This window comes from Pelophylax lessonae (assembly GCF_965119305.1).
Source record: "Pelophylax lessonae genome assembly, chromosome: 3".
Lineage (NCBI taxonomy): Eukaryota > Metazoa > Chordata > Amphibia > Anura > Ranidae > Pelophylax > Pelophylax lessonae.
This window is the reverse complement of record NC_138770.1, coordinates 553,410,718-553,431,571: the sequence shown is the minus strand read 5'-3', so window position 1 is coordinate 553,431,571 and position 20,854 is coordinate 553,410,718. Positions and strand designations below refer to the sequence as shown.

The 20,854-nt window shown below is 44.8% G+C and overlaps 2 protein-coding genes across 3 annotated transcripts in view; one reads left to right on the top strand and one right to left on the bottom strand.

Moving 5' to 3' along the window:
• HNRNPU (heterogeneous nuclear ribonucleoprotein U) overlaps positions 1–20,854 on the bottom strand; it is a 458,517-nt gene that overhangs the window by 1,701 nt on the left and 435,962 nt on the right. The window lies entirely within an intron of this gene.
• The window catches only part of ATL2 (atlastin GTPase 2), a 223,932-nt gene that overhangs the window by 187,072 nt on the left and 16,006 nt on the right, over positions 1–20,854 (top strand). For both annotated transcript variants that reach the window (XM_082249141.1, XM_082249140.1), the window contains exon 12: positions 16,774–17,205. In XM_082249141.1, coding sequence (XP_082105267.1) covers positions 16,774–17,205 — 432 coding nt within the window. The remainder of the gene's footprint in view (positions 1–16,773; positions 17,206–20,854) is intronic.

Sequence of the window (20,854 nt, the reverse complement as noted above, 5' to 3'; positions counted from 1 at the left end):
AAGACATGTATATTAAAAAAGAATAGCGCGCAAATGCAAAAGAAATAACTGGACAATCGGATCCGATTGAGCAAACAGACCAGAGAGTCTCTGGTCTGGTGGCTTCGGTCTCCGATGCTCAGCCAGGGAAAGTCATTTCTGCCAATATATTGGACGATAGTGACCACGGATGCCAGCCTATCCGGATGGGGAGGAATTCTCGGTCAGTTATCTGTCCAGGGACTTTGGTCCCCGGAAGAATCCAGGTTGCCGATAAATGTATTGGAACTGAGAGCGATCAGACTTTGTCTGATTCACTGGACCGAGCAGCTCCAGGGCAGCCCGGTTCGAATCCAGTCGGACAACGCCACGGCCGTGGCTTATGTCAATCACCAGGGGGGCACCAAGAGTGTCCGAGTGGCCAAGGAAGTGGCTTGCATTCTTCGCTGGGCGGAACGATTTGTTCCAGCGATCTCTGCGGTGTTCATTCCGGGGGTGGAAAATTGGCAGGCAGATTATCTCAGCCGTCAGACTCTGGATCAGGGGGAATGGTCCCTCCATCCAGAAGTTTTCCACCAGTTGTGCCTACGTTGGGGCACCCCGGATGTGGATCTGTTGGCATCACGATTCAACAGGAAAGTACAGAGATTCGTAGCTCGCTCCCGCGATCCTCTAGCAGAGACCGCAGACGCACTGATCGCCCCGTGGGGGCAATACCAGCTAATGTATGCCTTCCCTCCTCTCGGGTTACTGCCAAGACTTCTTCGCAGGATAGAGGAGGAAGGAATTCCAGTAATCCTGGTAGCTCCGGACTGGCCTCGCCGAGCGTGGTACGCCGACTTGGTCAGACTGGTGGCGGACGTCCCGTGGAGACTTCCTCTCAGGGAGGACCTACTGTCTCAGGGACCGATCTTCCATCCTGCTTTACGATCGCTGGCTTTAACGGCCTGGCTATTGAGACCCAGGTGCTGAAGGACAAGGGTTTGTCAGCTTCAGTTATTCCTACTCTAGTTAAAGCAAGGAAAGCGACTTCCAGAAAAATTTATCATCGCACATGGAAGTCCTACATTGCATGGTGTGAACCCCTGGGGTTCCACCCACGATCTTATTCGGTTAGTCGAATATTAGCTTTTCTGCAACAAGGGGTTGAGCAGAAACTGGCCTTGAGCACTATCAAGGGTCAGGTCTCAGCATTAGCTATCTTCTTTCAGAAGCCTTTGGCTACTCATTCCTTGGTGCGGAATTTCATCCAGGGGGTGCGACATCTGGCTCCGCCAGTGCGCGCGCCGTTACCACCCTGGGATCTTAATTTAGTATTGTCGGTTCTTCAGAAACCTCCCTTTGAAGATATTAGGGAGATTCCTCTACCTACGTTGTCCCAGAAGGTGGCCTTCTTGGTGGCTATCACTTCTGCATGCAGGGTGTCCGAACGGCCGCATTATCTTGTCGTTCCCCATATCTGGTGGTTCATAGAGATAAGGTGGTTCTTCGTCCGAATCCATCCTTCCTACCAAAAGTGGTTTCAGAATTTCATCTGAATGAAGAAATTGTATTACCTTCCCTGTGTCCTAAGCCCAGTCATCCTCGGGAGTTTGCTTTGCACTCCTTGGATGTGGTCCGGGCGATCAGGGTATACTTGAAAACGACAGACTCGTTTCGCAAGACGGATTCACTTTTTGTGGTCCCGGATGGACCCAAAAAGGGGTTGCCTGCATCTGCCGCGACTATTTCCAAATGGATCAGACAGACGGTGGTACAGGCTTATTTTATTAAGGGTCGGGAGCCCCCGTTCCCTGTTAAGGCGCACTCCACTCGGGCACTTAGTGCGTCATGGGCCTTTCGCCATCAGGCGTCAGTGGTCCAGGTGTGCAAGGCGGCTACCTGGTCGTCGGTGCATGACTTTACAAAACATTATAAAGTTGATGTAATGGCATCGTCTGATGCCTCGTTTGGCCGCAAGGTTTTGCAGGCCGCCATTTGAGGAGACCAGTGGTCTACCTCGAGGGTTTTTTTTTCCGTTGGAATTTTTATTTGAGTCTCATTCTTTGTTTATAATGAGCCTTTAAAACTTCTAGTTTGGCACCGGTTGGGCCTTCTAGATTGGATTTTGATTTGTCAATCCCACCCCTCATTTGTGGCACTGCTTCTGGATGTCCCAGTTCTTGTGAATCAAGAAGACTACGTCTGTCAATGAGCGACAGAGAAAATCGGATTTTTGTAAGATCTTACCGTAAAATCCTTTTCTCTTAGCTCATTGACAGACGTAGTACCCGCCCCTCTATCATTGAGTTGGGTTGGGTTAAATTCTCTGTTGCTGCTTTGTGACAGAACTGATGCCTTGTAGCAGAGAGAGGGAGGATATACCCTCTGGGACTGCCCCTAGGGTGGAGCCAGAACGTTTTTTCTTTTCTGCCTAGTCCTACTCCTGCGGAGACAACATAACCCAGTTCTTGTGAATCAAGAAGACTACGTCTGTCAATGAGCTAAGAGAAAAGGATTTTACGGTAAGATCTTACAAAAATCCGATTTTCTCTCAAAGTGAGGAGCATCAAGTGTTTAATGGCAAAACTTCTTTACATGAAGCAAATCAAGAGGCTGCCCTCTGAAAGCGACCACTTGTTTGGATGCTTTGAAGGTGAATGGGTAAAAGCACACGCTCACCCTTAGAAGGCAATGGTGACCGGTCAGAAACTGGTCACACTATTGCAATTCAAGAGGAGTTACTTTCATAAACAAAAAGCCTCAAGCTGCAAGCAGTAGCCTGCATCCCATTTATGTAAGAGCGGTTTCCCAAAAGTCCACGCTGGTGGACTAAGAAAACCAGAGTTTTGCTACTTTCCACCTCTCATGTTTTATGCAATTGAGGGTATCTTCAGAGCCACAAATACTGTATATATGATTTTTTTTATTTCCCCCCCCCCCCCCCCAAACGATTTCCGCATTCCAGCATTTCGCTTTCGTTCATTGACGACACAACGCTTCAGGATTCTTGAACCATTGGGTTATCCTGCCCCCTACAGGAGTAGGACACTAGGCAAAAAAGGAACTTGACTACACCTATGCTCAGTCCCCAGAGATAAACTCCCCCTCTCTGCTATAGGTCTTCTGTTTTTTTTTCAGCCTAGTCAGGGGTAAAGGACCTAGTTCCTTGCTGGGATCTCTGGTCCTGGCAATTTTTTTCTTTTTAAATGGCTTTTTTTTTTTCCATAATTTTTTTTCCTGCGAGATCTACAATCAACTGTCGGACTAGGTGACGGGCTGGATAATCTAGATCCAGTGGTCACCTCAGGCAGTGAGCGTGCGCAGATCGTAGCTCCGCACTCGGTCGTTTCGACATAGCCCCACTGGACGGGGGCTGGCCTGCGAGTTAAACGTCTTGCAAGGTGGCATACAACCAGGTCTCGACCTGCGTCAGTGTTCCTTCTGGCCGGCAGCTCCCCCACTAGTGGCGAGGAGGTTCCTGTCTTGGGAGTGTTACCCGCACGTTTCGCTGGATTGGTAAGTAATGGCCCCCTCCTCCCCTTCCCCGGATGCTGTGTGGGGCGCGGGTACTCCCTGGGGTGGTCAGCCCCTCTGGGGTTCTCTTCACCCCTCACAACCTTCCCTCTCCCTGGGTGGCATTCAACTGGCTAGGTCTGCCTTTGAGAGGCCTGCTATCGGGTGGCCTTTTTTTTTTGGGTCCCCTTGGGACAGCTGTGTGCCTGAGGGGCAAGTGGCCCAGTATCCACGGGTCCGTGTTCCACCCCCCCCCCTCCTAAGGCGAACTGGCGGATCGGTTGGTCCAGGGTCTGCGGTTTGTCTGCGATGCATCTTTGAATGCGGTTCCCGTGAGTCTCTAAGCTATCTGTCTTGGCAGTGGTGCTTTAGGTGTATTTTGTGCCTGAACTGTTTGTCTGCAGATCAAACCTCCAACAAGGTCCTGACTGACTTGCCTTTTCAGGGCGTGTGACTGTTCGGGGCTACCCTGGATTACATTGTTAGGAGTCTGACAGGGGATAAGAGTACCTTCCTTACACAGTCTGGGAATGGGAACGTGCATCGCCTGCGGCATGGGACTTCCTTTTTCAGCCCACAAGCAATTTTTTTCTAGCAGCCTTGGTCTGGCAATCAGAGTGCAGGCTTTTCCAGACCTGCTGACGGCAAGGCCCCTTCGGAATGCAGGTTTGCCCCCCATCCATGTCTGGGGTTGGGGGGGGGGAACATCTTCACTGGTTCTGGGGTCGTGGACCTCCCATGGTCAGCGACCAGTGGGTCCACGAGGTGATTGTATCCGGTTCCAAGATAGAATTCCGTTCTTGTCCTCCGGAAAGTTTCCTTCCTTCCAATGTGCACCTGCCTCCGGCTAGGCTGCAAGCTCTGTTGGCGCATGGCAGGACTTTTTGTCCCAGGGCATGATCGTCCCGGTGTCTAAATGTTTTCGGGGTTTTTATTCTTGCCCTTTCATGGTTCCCAGGAAGGATGGCAAGTTCGTAGAATTCTGGCCCTCGCAGCCTTGAACTGTTTTTTGCGGGTGCAATCATTCTGGGTGGAGTCTTTACGGATGGTGGTGGTGTCCCTGTATCAAGGGGATTCCCTGGCTTCTTTAGATGCCTACCTGCAAATTCCAATTTGCACCCAGCATGAGCGTTTCTTACGCTTAGTGAAAAAGGAGCACTGTCGGTTTGTGGCGTTTACCCTTTTGGTCTCTCCTCCCTTCCTTGGTTCTTCATAAAAGTGTTGGGCCTGGTCTTAGCGTTGCTGCATCAGTGGGGGGGAAATTGGCAGATGGATTACCTCAGTTGTCAGGCGTTGGACCAGGGGGAATGGTCCCTTCATCCAGACAAGTTTCATCAGATTTGTCTGTGGTGGGGCACCCCCGAGGCGGATCTGTTGGTGTCTCGGCTCCACAGAAAGGTGCCAAGGTTTGTGGTCAGGTCGCAAGATCCTCTGGCAGAGGCCACGGACGCTCTGGTGGCTCCATGGAGCCATTACCATCTAATTTTTGCCTTTCTTCCGCGCCTTCTACGCAGGATCGAGCCAGAAGGGATTCTGGTGGCTTTGGACCAGTCATGGTACGCCAACCCGGTGCCACTGGTCGCCGATGTCCCCTGGAGGCTTCCTCTCCGGGACAATCTGTTGTCTCAAAGACTGATCTTCCATCCTGTTTTATGGTCGCTTGCTTTGACGGCCTGGCTGTTGAGAACTGGGTGCTGAAGGACAGGGGCTTGTCTGGCTCAGTGATTCTGACCATGTTGAAGGCGAGGAAATCAACATCAAGTTTTATTATCGGATGTGGAAGGCGTACATTTCCTGGTGTGAGGTTCAAGGAGTCAATCCTCATTCCTTTTTGGTGGCTCAGATTCTAGCCTTTCTTCAACAGGATGTTTATCAGAAACTGGCGTTTGAGCACCATAAAAGGTTAAGTGTCTGTCTTGGCATTCTTTTGTTTTTTTTTTTTTTTTTTCCAAAGACCTTTTGGCTTCCCATCGTCATTTTACTCGTCTGTATATTCTCCTCTGCCACCGTGGGTTTTGAACCTGGTTCATTCGGTTCTTTAAAAACCTCCCTTTGGAAACATACGAAGACCCCTTTACTTAAGCTGTCACATGGTGGCTTTTTTGGTTACCATTACCTCTGCTCGCAGGGTGTTGCAGTTGGCGACTTTGTCTGGTCGGTCTCCCTATCTGGTGGTTTACAGGGCTTTGATGGTCATGCGATCACAGCACGTCGTTTCTTCTTTAAGTAGTCTCTGATTTCCATTTGAATGTAGATATTGTGTTGCCGGCCCTTTGTCTCAGGCCCAAACATCCTAAGGAAGTTGTTTTGCATGCCCTGGATGTGGTTCGGGCGTATCTGGCAGCTATAGAGTCTTTTCGAAGGTCATACTACCGGTTTGTCTCACGGATGGGCCAAGAAAAGGGCTGTCCGCTTCCTCTGCGACCATTTCAAGATGGATCAGACAGATGGATGACTCGCGCCTGTTCAATTAAGGCTCAGGTTCCTCCTTTCCCTGTCACGCCGCACTCTACTCGGGCACTTAGTGCTTCTTCGGCCTTTCCGTTGTCAGGCGTCGGTGGCGCAGGTTTGGTCTTCAGTGCACACTTTCACTAAATTCTATAAGCTGGATGTGATGGCATCTGTGGATGCTTCCTTTTGGCCGCAAGGTTTTGCTCCCCTGCTTGAGGGCCTGTTCCCTCTTTGGGGGTATATTGTTCAGGTGGGCTCCTGTTTTTTGTTGAGCTCCTGTTACCTGGTTGGCTATTGTTTAGCCTTGAGATTTTTTTGTTGTCCCACCCCTCATGTTTTGACACTGCTTTGGAATGTCCCAATGGTTTAAAAATCCTGAAGAGCTGTGTCCATCAATAAACAAAAGAGAAAATGGGATTATTGACTTACCCTAAAATCCATTTCTCTGCATTCATTAACAGACATAGCACCCACCCCTCTATGGGGTTGTAATACTTCTGACACTGCTTGTTACAAAACTGAAGACCTATAGCAGAGAGGGGGAGTATACCTCCTGGGACTGTCCATAGGTGTAGTCGAGTTCTTTTTTCTGCCTAGTGTCCTACTCTTGTAGGGGGTCGTATAATCCAATGGTTCAAGAATCCTGAAGAGCTGTGTCTGTGAATAAACACAGAGAAATAGTTTACGGTAAGTCAAAAATCCCATTTTTTTTTTTTTTTTTTTTTTCCCCATCAGGTACAAAAGTAATTGCAGCACAACTGTGTTGAGAGTCCCTGCTCTTCCTTGTCTTCCTTGTCGAAGTATGTATTAGTGGAAGTTTGGAACCTATGTTTTTCCTTCACCCACCATTCTTATTGAATTGTGTGTGGACCATGTTCAATGCATCCAATTATTTTGGCTATACACTGTATGTGTATATATATATTTTTTCATCGTTTATGTGGAGAGGTATTGTAAAGATCTTCATTCTGCTAAAATGAGATAGAAAATCAGACGGGGAGAATGAGATTCTCATTCAGAATAGCCCTTGAAAGAAGTATGGGGGTAGCGATGCAGACCTGGGATTATCTTATATGAGGACATAAAATGAATCTGCCAGGATAGAAATATGGGAGCTGCCTTGTTTGTAAAGGCAAAAGCTTTGGGAGCGATCATCCCAATATTGAACTCTGGGAGCTGGGCTCAAACTGACCTGTGGAAGCTGTGTCCAAAAACGGCAGGCTAGGGGATAAAGGACTAGTTAGCACTACCCCCTGCAGCTGATCTTTGCCTATTACTGTACTGGAAAATACCATGCCTTGTTCTACACTGTTTCTGCATGGAGGCAGCCATCTTGGTAGATGCGGGACTGCGCTTCCTTGTGTCAGAGCTCCAATCAAGGAGAACAGTGAGTAGCCCAGTAGTTGTATCACCAAATCTCCAACTACTGTAGCAGTACCTTGGATCTAACACTGCAGATATACAGCAATGAATCTGTAGCTAAGGAGTGCCTTGGCACTCTGGCACACCAGGAAGTGCACAGCTATTTTTCAGGATGAATTCAAGACAAAGGGTATATATTTCAGAGTGCTACTTAAGCTCATGTATCTCGAAGTTCCTTATAACATAACAAATTTAACATTTTTACGTTCAGTTCTACTTTAACTACTATGCGAGTCACTGACCTGAAACAAATACAGTTCTCATACAATCTCATAAAATTTAGTACACCCCCTCACATTTTTGTAAATATTTTATTCTATCTTTTCATGTGCCCACAATGAAGAAATTACACTTTGCTACAATGTAAAGAAGTGAGTGTGCAGCTTGTATAACAGTGTAAATTTGCTGTCCCCTCAAAATAACTTAAAGCAGAGTTCCACCCTAAATTTATACTTACCTCCATCTTCTCGCTCTGGGTCACCGGAAAAAGAAATGGATAATCGAAATTTTTTTTTTTTTTTTTACTTACCTCGTATAGAAGAAAATATACTTGCCTTACTTCCTTCTTCCTCCCCTCAGTGGCCACGGCGATTCGTCACTTCCTGGCTTTGCAATGATTCCTGGGAGCTGAACGTCATCGCTCCCAGGAATCAATGCGCCTGCACCGGCCCCGACGTCAGTTCCGGTGCGCGCGTCATTCCCTTCTAAACAGCTTCTGGGCATGCCATTGTGGAATGTACTAGCCCTGACTGTCCCGGGGGTATTTTTATTAAAAAAAGTATTGCCAGGGTGGAACTCCGCTTTAACACACAGCTATTAATGTCTAAACCGCTGGCAACAAAAGTGAGTATACCCCTAAGTGAGTTTGTCCAAATTGGGCGCAACTTGTCAATATTTTGTGTGACCACCATTATTTTCAAGCACTGCTTTAACCCTCTTGGGCATGGAGTTCACCAGAACTTGAGGTTGCCACTGGAGTTCTCTTCCACTCCTCCATGACGACATCGTGGAGCTAGTGGATGTTAGAGACCTTGCGCTCCTCCACCTCCCGTTTGAGGATGCCCCATAGATGCTCAATAGGGTTTAGGTCTGGAGACATGCTTGGCCAGTCCATTACCTTTACCATCAGCTTCTCTAGCAAGGCAGTGGTCGTCCTGGAGGTGTGTTTGGGGTCATTATGTTAGAATACTGCCCTGCGGCCCAGTCTCCGAAGGCAGGGGGATCATGCTCTGCTTCAGTATGTCACAGTACGTGTTGGCATTCATGGTTCCCTCAATGAACTGTGGCTTCCCCGTGCTGGCAGTACTCGTGCAGGCTCAGACCATGAGACTGCCAGCACCATGCTTGACTGTAGGCAAGACACACTTGTCTTTGTACTCCTCACCTGGTTGCCGCCACACACGCTTGACACCATCTTAACCAAATAAGTTTATCTTGGTCTCATCAGACCACAGGACATGGTTCCAGTAATCCATGTCCTTAGTCTGCTTGTCTTCAGCAAACTGTTTGCAGGTTTTCTTGTGCATCATCTTAGAAGAGGCTTTCTTCTGGGACGACAGCAATGCAGACCAATTTGATGCAGTGTGAGGCTTATGGTCTGAGCACTGACAGGCTGACCCCCCACCCCTACAACCTCTGCACCAATACTGTCAGCACTCATATGTCTATTTCCCAAAGACAACCTCTGGATATGACGCTGAGCACGTGCAGTCAACTCCTTTGGTCGACCATGGCGAGGCCTGTTATCAGTGTAACCTTTCCTGTTAAACCGCTGTATTGTCTTGGCCACTGTGCTGCCGCTTAGTTTTGGGGTCTTGGAAATCTTCTTATAGCCTAGGCCATCTTTATGTAGAGTAACAATTCTTTCCTTCCAGTGACCAGGATGAGGGCGATAACACCAAATCTAACACACCTGCTCCATATTCACATCTGAGACTAACTAGTCACGTGACACCGGGGAGGAAAAATGGCTGATTGGGCCCAATTTGGACATTTTCACTTAGGGGTGTACTCACTTTTGTTGCCAGTGGTTTAGACATTAATGGCTGTGTGTTGAGTTATTTTGAGAGGACAGCAAATTTACACTTATACAAGCTGTGCACTTACTACTTTACATTACAAAGTGAAATTTCTTCAGTGTTGTCACATGAAAAGATATAATAAAATATTTATATACTTATTTACAGTAAGTTAAAAGAATTAGTATGTATGTACGCTCATGGTGCCAGATGCTGGATAAAAGCACTTTTTTTTTGTTTTGTTTATGACAATAATACTATAGTAAACAATATCATCAAGTCATAAAATAATAATTCTAGCTTTCGTTCGGACTAAATGAACTGGCATCTCATTAGTTTGGTACATACCATTAAAATAAAGGGGCAGCAGGTTTTTACATATATAAGGTCATATTATTGGAACCAGGCGCCTTTACATGTACAAACCTTAATGGCTGTGTTGAGTTATTTTGAGGGGACAGCAAATGTACAGTTACACATGCTGTAAACTCACGACTTTATATTGTAGCAAAGTGTCATTTCTTCTGTGTTGTCACATGAAAAGATATAACATAATATTTACAAAAATGAGGGGTGTACTCACTTTTGTGAGAAACTGTATGTAGGTTTGGAATTCTAACTTCATTGGCTGCATGCTTATTTTAAGTCAGTGACTCACTCTAGTAAAAGTTGCCTAAACAAAGATTGCACTATTTGATGTGAGGCTGCAATGGCAGCTTCCATACTTCCGTCCTAACATGGCCATGCTTTGGACAGACTTTAAGCTTTTCTTGTGAAAATGGAGTAATCTAAAATTAGAATGCTAACCGTGTACTTTGTGAATTATATTTTCTTTGGTTTGTGATCGTCTGCAAAATATAGAATGAAAACTAAAAGTATTGTACAGTAAATATGTCTGAGCTGGCTTAATATATTTAGAAAACGTTTACCAGTTCTGAATGTTTTATTAGTGCTTGTGCAGATTCCAACTGCAATGTGCTTTCAGATGCATTCAGCTTTCATTTTGGTCAATTTGAGACATATGTGAGTTCCCTCACAAGTGACCTCATAGAAACATAGAAACATAGAATGTGTCGGCAGATAAGAACCATTTGGCCCATCTAGTCTGCCCAATATATCTGAATCCTATGAATAGTCCCTGGCCCTATCTTATATGAAGGATAGCCTTATGCCTATCCCATGCATGCTTAAACTCCTTCACTGTATTTGCAGCTACCACTTCTGCAGGAAGGTTATTCCATGCATCCACTACTCTCTCAGTAAAGTAATACTTCCTCATATTACTTTTAAACCTTTGCCCCTCTAATTTAAAACTGTGTCCTCTTGTGGTAGTTTTTCTTCTTTTAAATATGCTCTACTCCTTTACCGAGTTGATTCCCTTTTATGTATTTAAAAGTTTCTATCATATCCCCTCTGTCTCTTCTTTCTTCCAAGCTATACATGTTAAGGTCCTTTAACCTTTCCTGGTAAGTTTTTTTTTTTTCCTGCAATCCATGTACTAGTTTAGTAGCTCTTCTCTGAACTCTCTCTAGAGTATCTATATCCTTCTGGAGATATGGCCTCCAGTACTGCGCACAATACTCCAAGTGAGGTCTCACCAGTGTTCTGTACAGCGGCATAAGCACTTCTCTCTTTCTACTGCTTATACCTCTCCCTATACATCCAAGCATTCTGCTGGCATTTCGTGCTGCTCTATTACATTGTCTTCCCACCTTTAAGTCTTCTGAAATAATTACTCCTAAATCCCTTTCCTCAGATACTGAGGTCAGGACTGTGTCAAATATTCTATATTCTGCCCTTGGGTTTTTACGCCCCAGGTGCATTATCTTGCACTTATCCACATTAAATTTCAGTTGCCAGAGTTCTGACCATTCTTCTAGTTTTCCTAAATCCTTTTCCATTTGGCGTTTCCCTCCAGGAACATCAACCCTGTTACATATCTTTGTGTCATCAGCAAAAAGACAAACCTTACCATCGAGGCCTTTTGCAATATCACTTATGAATATATTAAACAAAATTGGTCCCAGTACAGATCCCTGAGGTACCCCACTGGTAACATGACCTTGTTCTGAATGTTCTCCATTGACTACAACCCTCTGTTGTCTGTCACTCAGCCACTGCCTAATCCACTCAACAATATGGGAGTCCATGCTCAATGACTGCAGTTTATTGATAAGTCTTCTATGTGGGACAGTGTCAAAAGCCTTACTAAAATCTAGATATGCAATGTCTACTGCACCTCCACCGTCTATTATTTTAGTCACCCAGTCAAAAAAATCTATAAGATTTGTTTGACATGATCTCCCTGAAGTAAACCCATGTTGTTTTTCATCTTGCAATCCATGGGATTTAAGATGTTCCACAATCCTATCCTTTAATAGGGTTTCCATTAATTTGCCTACTATTGATGTCAGACTCACTGGTCTATAGTTGCTCGATTCCTCCTTACTACCTTTCTTGTGAATGGGCACGACATTTGCCAATTTCCAATCTTCCGGGACGACTCCTGTTACTAATGATTGGTTAAATAAATCTGTTAATGGTTTTGCCAGCTCACCACTAAGCTCTTTTAATAATTTTGGGTGTATCTCATCAGGACCCTGTGACTTATTTGTCTTCACTTTAGACAGCAATCTTAGAACGTCTTCCTCTGTAAAGACACATGCATCAAACGATTCATTAGTCATCCTTTCAAGTGGAGGTCCTTCTCCTTCTTTTTCTCCTGTAAAAACTGAACAGAAGTATTCATTAAGGCAGTCGGCTAGCCCTTTATTCTCTTCTACATACCTTCCGTCCTTTGTTTTTAATTTAGTTATTCCTTGTTTTAATTTCCTTTTTTCATTTATATATCTGAAGAATGTCTTATCCCCCTTTTTCATAGACTGAGCTAGTTTTTCTTCTGCCTGCGCTTTAGAAGTTCTTATAACTTGCTTGGCCTCTTTCTGCCTAATCTTGTAGATTTCCTTATCTTCATTGCTCTGGTTTTTTTTATAATAACAAAATGCTAGCTTTTTATTTTTAATGATTTGGGCCACTTCTGCTGAGTACCACAGTGGTCTCTTCCTTTTTTTGCTTTTACTGACAAGTCTAATGCAATTTTCTGTTGCCTTCAATAATGCACCTTTTAAGTAGTCCCATTTCTCCTGGACTCCATGTAATCCGTTCCAGTCTGATAAGGACTCATTTATGACTAATTTCATTTTTGAAAAGTCTGTTTTTCTAAAATTTAAAACTTTTGTTTTTGTGTGGTGTGACTCTTTCACAGTTCTTATATTAAACCACACTGACTGGTGATCACTAGATCCCAAGGTTTCGCCTGCAATGACATCATATACCGAATCCCCATTTGTGAATACCAAATCCAAAATGGCCTCCCTCCGGGTTGGCTCCTCAACCACTTGTTGCAGAGACAACCCCAGTAGGGAATTTAGAATATCTGTACTCCTGGTAGAACTTGCTATTTTGGTTTTCCAGTTTCTATCTGGAAGATTGAAATCTCCCATAATGATAACTTCTCCTTTCATTGTCATTTTAGCTATTTCTTCAACTAGTAGATCATCTAGTTCTTTAACTTGACCAGGTGGTCTATATATCACACCTACACGAGTTACTGCATGATTAGCAAACTGCAATGTAACCCAAACTGACGCTGTTGGCCTCACCAACTTGTATTAGGTTAGATTTAATGCTATCTTTCACATACAGGGCCACTCCTCCTCCTTTCTTGCCTTCTCTGTCTCTTCTGTATAAAGAGTACCTCATAAGCTGCGTTTTATCATTGACTTGTATGGTGTCACATTCGGATGTGTGTTGACACAACCATATGCCCTTGTAAACCGGCCCAAATGATTAATGTTAGATTAACAGTCTGACACACACTGCGATTTCTGCATAATTAAACCGTACATGACTAACTTCTGTTGGGCTGTATTGGCTTCTTGCCAACATTATCCCCTTTACTTAGCCATGCAAATTTAGTACAAATAAAGAGCGAATAGTCAGTGAGAGTTACTCGTCCATACTTCATCCTAATTGTCTGACAAGGTTATAACACCGCTTTTCTGCGAAGAAAATTAATATTGTAATTTTAATACAATTTTTCTTTATCGTACATCCCAGGATATCTTCTTCTCTATTACAATAGGGTTATGCTGCCATCTTCAGGTAATTGGGGACTGACAAAAAATAGACAGAAAATCCCTTCTGTGAAATATCCTCTCCCCATTAAGCAAAGCTTCAGTTCTTTTGCTATTGTGTTAGGTGGTCATGTCTGTGCACAAAAAAGTAGCTAGCTTCTTTCCATCTGGGATCAGGAGACTAGTAATTTCCGTATCTATTTTTCTACGCTCAGAGGTGTGGTACTTGGTCCTTGCTCTGAACGTGTGGGGATTTCCTTTAATATTGCCAGTCATCGTAGACCCCCCTGTGGAACAGGACCCTGCTTTGTGACAAGGATGGGACTTTAATTTTCTAAAGCAGCAGATAAAAATTCTCATATGTGGTACAGCAGCAGCTCCCAGGAATACTTGCCATCTTGGACCACCTTGGTCATAAATGTAAGCGTTCCATCTCTCCTCCCCTGTTAAAGATGGAGGATGAGCTAGAGGAAGACTGGAATGTTCCAGTAGAAAGGGACACAGAAGAATCCTAGGGTAAGGCTTTATCTCCGACCCAAAAGGCTCTTGTGAGTTTTTTTTTAGAAGGGCTCCAGACTAATTTGAAGTTACCACTTCAAGATACAGATTTACAGGATTTGGATCATCGCTTTTGCTACAGAATCCTCAATCCTTTTCTGTACATCCTAATTTAAAGGATGTTTTATACATTGACTGGGCACACAGTGACAAGGTGATTGTGCTGCCAAAAAAGCTTCTACCTCCAATCAATCACAAGATTTAGGTGGAAGGAAATCTGGTGATTCTGATCACCCTGGCCTTGCCCCGCCCCAGAGAACTTGATACTCCTACATTGTGTATATGTTGCCCGACTACCCTTGGACCCCTCGCACAAGGTCTGCACTTCAATCCTTTACAGTCGCTGGCTCTACCAGCATGGCTGTTGAAGCCAGAGTCTTGACGGGATTGTGATTCGGTCATTCGTACCCTACTGTTGGGCTTAGAAGGCTTCAAAGATTTACCTCAAAATTTGGCAATCCTATTTTGCTTGGTGTGAGGCTAAGGGACTTGCAAGTATGTCGTAGGTCACATCCTGTCCTTTCTTCAGACCGCTCAGCTCCTGCAAGTCAGCTGCTCTCTGCTTTGCCCATCCAGCACTGACTGGAGTGCTGAGCTGTGGAGGGGGCGGGAATGGTTGGCTCCAGCCCTCAGCGGCTTGCTGAGTGGCTAAGCCAGCTGCAGATCCAGGCTTCTGGGCAGATACTGATCAAATGGTTGGGATCTTTTCAGAGCCTGGACCAACTCTGTGATGTCAACCATCAGCATCCTTTAGCCCGCTGTTGCCTAAAAACAGGTCACAGGAGTATAGAACAAACTGCACTCCTGTGATCCATAGGAGTAAAGCCAAAGCTAGGTTTGTGCAAGGAGTCACACACTTTGGAGTCACACATTGGCTGCTCTTTCCTGTAAGGAACCTGGTGCTCCGTGACATGGTGGCCTCAGCCGTCTTTTTTTTTTTTTTTTAAACCAAGGTAGTTTCTTCGTTTTATCTAAACAAAGACATTGTGTTGCAATCTTTCTGTCCTAGCCTCAGTTGTCAAAGGAAAAGGTTCTTCCCACTTTGCATGTGGTTCGTGCTGTTGTGTTGCCTGAGGTGGACTACTTTGGTTCATCAGTCTAATTCCTTCTTTGTGCTTTCTGAAGGCTAAAGGAAGGGTTATTCAGCTTCCAAATATACCATCTCTTGATGGATCCGTCAGCTTATATTTTAAGCTTAGGATCTAAAAAGAAAAGTTACACACGTTTCAGTGACATCTTAGTCTACCAAGAGTGTCGGTGTCTCCTGGGTCGTGCTTCGGTAACTAAGGTTTGCAAAGCTGCTACCTGGCCTTCGGTTCATACTTTTATGAAGCTTTACAAAGTGGATGTTCAAGCTGCTGCAGACACTACCTGTGGTCGTCGGGTTTTGCAGGCTGCTGCTCTAGGTTCTAATCTGCCCTGATTTGGTTGGTTGGGGCCTGTTGTGTTGGTTTACCCCTCATATTCAGTGCTTTTTGACATCCCTATGGTAATAGAGAGGAAGACACCCAGTGCTACAAAAACCAAAGCATTGCCTAATGGGGAGGGGATTTCATGTAGTTTTTTTTTTTTCCCAGTGTCCATCACTTTAAGTTAACCCCATACCCATATTGTAATGGAGATGATGATGTCCTGTGATGTAGTCCCAAGTAAAGGATTTTACAGATAAATCTAAAATCCCATTTTTATTAAGCAATAGCAAACGATCCTGCTGTGTGTTAACCACTTGGCGCTCGCTCACAGTACAGTTACTGGGCGTCCGTTGCAGGCTATGCGATGTAACCGTACGTCACCGCTTACTTCCTGGTTTTTGGGGCACACGTGCACACCACCTGCTGTGATTGACCAGAGCACGAGTTTGTCTGCAGGTTACAGCCAATCAGATTCTGTATACCCACTGATCAGATGTAACAAGTCACAGCACAGATCTGTGTAACACTCAGGCGGGATTTCTCCCTGCCATTCAGAACTGAAAGCAAAGGGAGAAACCCAGCCAGATCTGTAAAAACAGCCCACATACACTTGCATCCACTTGTTAGACACACAGTTAACCCCTTGCTTGCCCTCCTGATCACTGTTGTCATCGAACCAGTGCCATTAGTAAAGTGTCAATATACAGCATTTGCATCATCACTGTATTCGTGTCACTAACAGTTGCCAGTGTCTCTCCCAGCCTTTTGTCAGTTAGCGCCAGTTTGGCTGCCACATTATCACAGTGACTCTAAGTTATTGATCATCGCCATGACTAGTATAGTGTCTGTATGGATCAGTAGCCTGATTATAACCAAAACTTTACTAGTGTCCCCAAAAACGCAGTGTGTTAGCAGGATCAGCCCATGATCAATTCCAGTACTTGCAACATGTAACAGAATACATTTTGACTTGCATTTTTTTTTTTTTTTGGAGAAATTTGATTTTATTGGATATGTTTTATAACAAAGTAGAAAATGTTGGTTTGCTTTTTATTGGTCTTTTCTCATTTATATTATAAATAAAAAGCCCAGTGGTCATCAAATACCACCAAAAGAAAGCTCTATTTGTGTGGAAAAAATTAAACTTTTATTTGATTACAGTGTTGTATGAGTGAGCAATTGCCACTTAAAGTAGCACAGTGCTGAAAAGCAAAAAAATGGTCTGGTCATGAAGGGGGTAAAAACCTTCTTGTGGTCAAGAGATTAAAGAAGTTAAATGGTTGTGTTTGTGTTTTCCAATAGGTTTGTGGTGGAGACAAGCCATACATCGCTCCTGCAGACCTAGAGAGGAAGCACTTAGATGCAAAGGATGTGTGTATAAAGCAGTTCCGCTCGGTAAAGAAGATGGGTGGAGAGGAATTCTGTCACCGGTACCAGGAACAGCTGGAGGCTGAGCTAGAAGAATCCTATGCAAACTTCATGAAACACAACGATGGCAAAAACATCTTCTATGCTGCTCGAACCCCTGCCACTTTGTTTGCTGTCATGTTTGCCATGTACATTATCTCAGGACTAACTGGTTTCATTGGCCTAAACTCTATAGCAAACATTTGTAACCTGATCATGGGACTAGCACTACTATCCTTCTGCACCTGGGCTTATGTGAAGTACTCCGGAGAATTTCGGGACCTGGGAACCTTAATAGATCAGATTGCTGAAATTATATGGGAGCAGGTTAGTATCTCCAGCTATGTTTCTAGTTATAGCTGTTCAGTAAATGCTGTTACTCAAATGTTAACTAAAAAGACTTCCTGATATAGAGATGTATATCTCTAATATATATCTCTAATATATAGTGTGTGTTTGTATATAAAATATTTTTCATTCTTTTTTTGGCTATGGTAAAAGGGTGCCTTTATAGCTCTTGCATAGGAAATGTTTCTTCTATTTAATTTGTTTCTGGTTACTTTTGTTGCGTTCGATGTCTACATGGTAATGTCACATGTTTTATTGTAAATGCCATTTATTCTATTAGAGCTTTGAGTAAATTAGGGTACACATATACACGTGAACTGTGACTCCAGAAAAGGTATATGTCTAGTCTATTCTGAATGTCATTAAGATAATTTGCTGCAGGATACAACGTACAGTTAAATGGTGTGACATTTAAATTCCCTTCCAAAAGTTAGCAGTTTCTCTTGCATTCATTGTAGGACATAGCTGAGATCTTGATTTCTGACCATTGGGTTATACTGCCGCCTCCAGGAGTGGGACACACAACAGACACACAGCTTAGAGCCAGCCCCTGCTGTTGGGCAAACCTAACAACTGCTAGAGGCAGCTCCATTTTTAGAGTTGTGCAGTCAGGATCTAGATTTGTTGCTGGAAATCTTTTTTTTTTTTTTTTTCCCCCCCAGAGATTTTTTTTTTTTTCAGAGATTTTTTTTTTGAATGTTCTTCAGTCTGAGCAACAGGCAGGCTAATATAGATCTTTTAGCCCCCAATTCCCCCCCCCCCCCCAGCTCAGCCATTGTGCACATGCAGGGTCAGCTGTGACAGCTTTTTCTGGAATATAAGGGCACAGGGCTTTTCCCTTCTAGGACTCCCCACCTATGATCTGCACACTTTGAAATGGAAGGAAGTAAGTGAATGGAGACTCTTGTCCTTGCTACCTGCAGGTGTCACTGTGCAGCAAGCTAAACTGATAGATAGCTGGGTGGTTACTGCCTTTGCCCTTCAGCTCCTTGGGGCAGTATGGTGGCATGAAGACGTTGCATTGTGGCACACTTTTTGTTAGCTGTTGTTCCTGGGTTTGTCACACCGGGATGCCATCTGCAGGGCATTAGTTCTACAGGGTGACCAAGTTTTTTGGGCACCTTTTTCTTCTGGTCATGCCACTGTTTTAGCAGCCGTATAGCAGCATATGTGCCACTTCCCCAGCTTTGGGGCCCACGTGGTCACCCTACAACCTGTTTTTAAATATGTCTTCTGCCTGATTTGGGTGTGATTTGGGTGTGGCTTTGCCCCAGGAGGGTTTCCCTACACACTCCTGCAGGCTTATGGGCCAATTAACACCCTGCGTACGGATCCTGATTGCACAAGTTTTATTTATACCTTCGCACCATCTCTTGCATTAATGGGCCTCATGCTGGGTTTGTACTGATGGCTCAAAGTTACAGTTTTTACCAGTATTCTCATCAAATATAGACTCCATCATGGTGTAAAAATCTTCACTACTTCCATGGTTTCCTTCTGTCCTCCCTTTCAGAGACTAAGAACCTTGCCAGTTGTTTTCTCCTCCCTAACAAATAATAGATTGTGCCCATTGAGGTGGCCTGTCTTAAATGTTGGCTGCCACAACTGTGGATCCGGCAAGAATCGTCCCTACTAGATGAAGCCCTTTCCATTGGGGATGCGCTGAGGACTACACCCTTGAGCAATGGGTGCGTCCTTGATGACCTTTTTCCTCTGGACAAGTCCTGTTATGTAACCTGCCTTGGCAGTGGTATTTGCCTGTCAGATTTTTACTGCCTGGGTTCATTCACACAGAAAAGGGACCTGTTAGCTGTGAAAGACTACTCCCAGTTATTGGAGCTTTTGAATGCCAACTTGCTGGTATGCCCTTAGAATGAGAATAGCATAATGTTACAGCTGCCCCAGACACCCTTGTGATGGCTGCCACTGAGGGTAAGAGTACCTATTTACCCCAGCAGAGGAAGCCTATGACTTTTCTATGGTTGACGTCCTTACTCCAGGCTTTCCCAGCAGTTGTCTGGTGCTCTCTCCTCTCCCCTTTAGTTTCACTGGCTGGCACGCGGGATCATGGTACTGAACCTGACGTCTTTTTTTACACAAGTTAGTCAGCATAGGTTTTAGGAAGGGGACATTTTCAAGAATCATTTGTTTAGGCTGGATTTCTACTTTAACTCCCAGGTCTGGTTACTCTTTTTGCCTTGAGGGCCCTCAAGGGATTATTCTAGGCACTGGCTTTCTTCCAGCTTTGCCTTTTTTGTTTGTACTGTGTGTGCTTTTTTGTTTCCTTTCTGTGATCACCTTTGCCTCATTTTTGCCCTACACAGGAATGCAGTGGTGTGGAGTCTTAGAGACTTTTTCCTTTCTAACTTGGTTTTGGCTTCTATCTCAGTTAGGACATGGTTCCCAGTCTTTCTGTCCAGCCCCAGTGGCTCATGTGGAAGTCCTCTCCTTCTTTCTTAAGAGAAGTATGAATTTTCTTTTTATTTGATAATACTTCCCTAGATGGTTGCTGCATCTGTACCCCGGTGCATCTAAGACTGAGAACCGAGCGATCTAACACCACAGGTTGCTTGGTTCTCACTGCTCTGCCCCCTCCTCACTCACTGGAGTGCTGGGCTTTGGAGGGGCAGGAGCGGCCAGTTCAGGCAGCTCGCTGAAAGGCTGAGCTTTGGCTGTACTTCTTTAATATTGTTTGTGATGTGAGGGTTATCTTACAGTGGTTGTCTGACTGCTTAGGGCTTGGCCTTGTATCCTCTTGAACCTGGCTATTGCATGTTTCTCAGTCAGGTGACCTATCATATGGGGGGGTTCCGCTTCCGTTCCCCTCTAAACATTGCTTTGGAACGTTCCAGTGGTCAGAGGTCAAAATCTCCTAGGGAAGAGAAAAATAATTTTTCTCTTTCCTTCATTGACACACAGCTTCATATTTTCATTGGCCGTTGGGTTATGCTGCTCTTCATAGGAATTCCAAGAGACCCTGGGTTGGTAAGTCAAAAACGGATTCCGCTGGCCCCACAGACAAGTCTTCCTCCTGCCTGACACCCTCAACTGTACATGGGGTGGGGGGACGTCTTTGTTTCTTTCCGGCCCGTGGACCTCTCTCATTCATGACAAATGGGTCCACAAATTGATCTGTTCCAGGTACAGGATTGAGTTTCCATCCTTGCCCCCGGCAAGGTTTTTTCCTTCCAACCTGCACCTGTCCCCGGATCGGCTGCAGGGCCTTCTCTGGGCAGTACAGGATTTGCTCTCACAAGGGGTCATTGTACCAGTTCCGGAGATGGAACCTTTTCAGTGGTTTTAAGGAAGGAGGGCAAGGTCCAACCAATCTTGGACCTCAAGGCCCTGAACAGCTTTGTGTGGGTTCAGAAATTCAGAATGGAGTCCATTCGCACTGTAGTGGCTTCCCTTCATCAAAGGGATTTTCTAGACTCTTATTGATATCAAGAATGCTTACCTTCATATCCCAATCTATGTCGGGCAACAGTGTTTTCTTTGCTTCGCCGTGGGCAAGGAGCACTATCAATTCGTAGCGTTACCCTTTGGTCTCGCTTCAGCTCCTCGGGTGTTCACAAAAGTGTTCACTCTGGTGCTTGCCTTGCTCAGACAGAGGAGGATTGCAGTACTG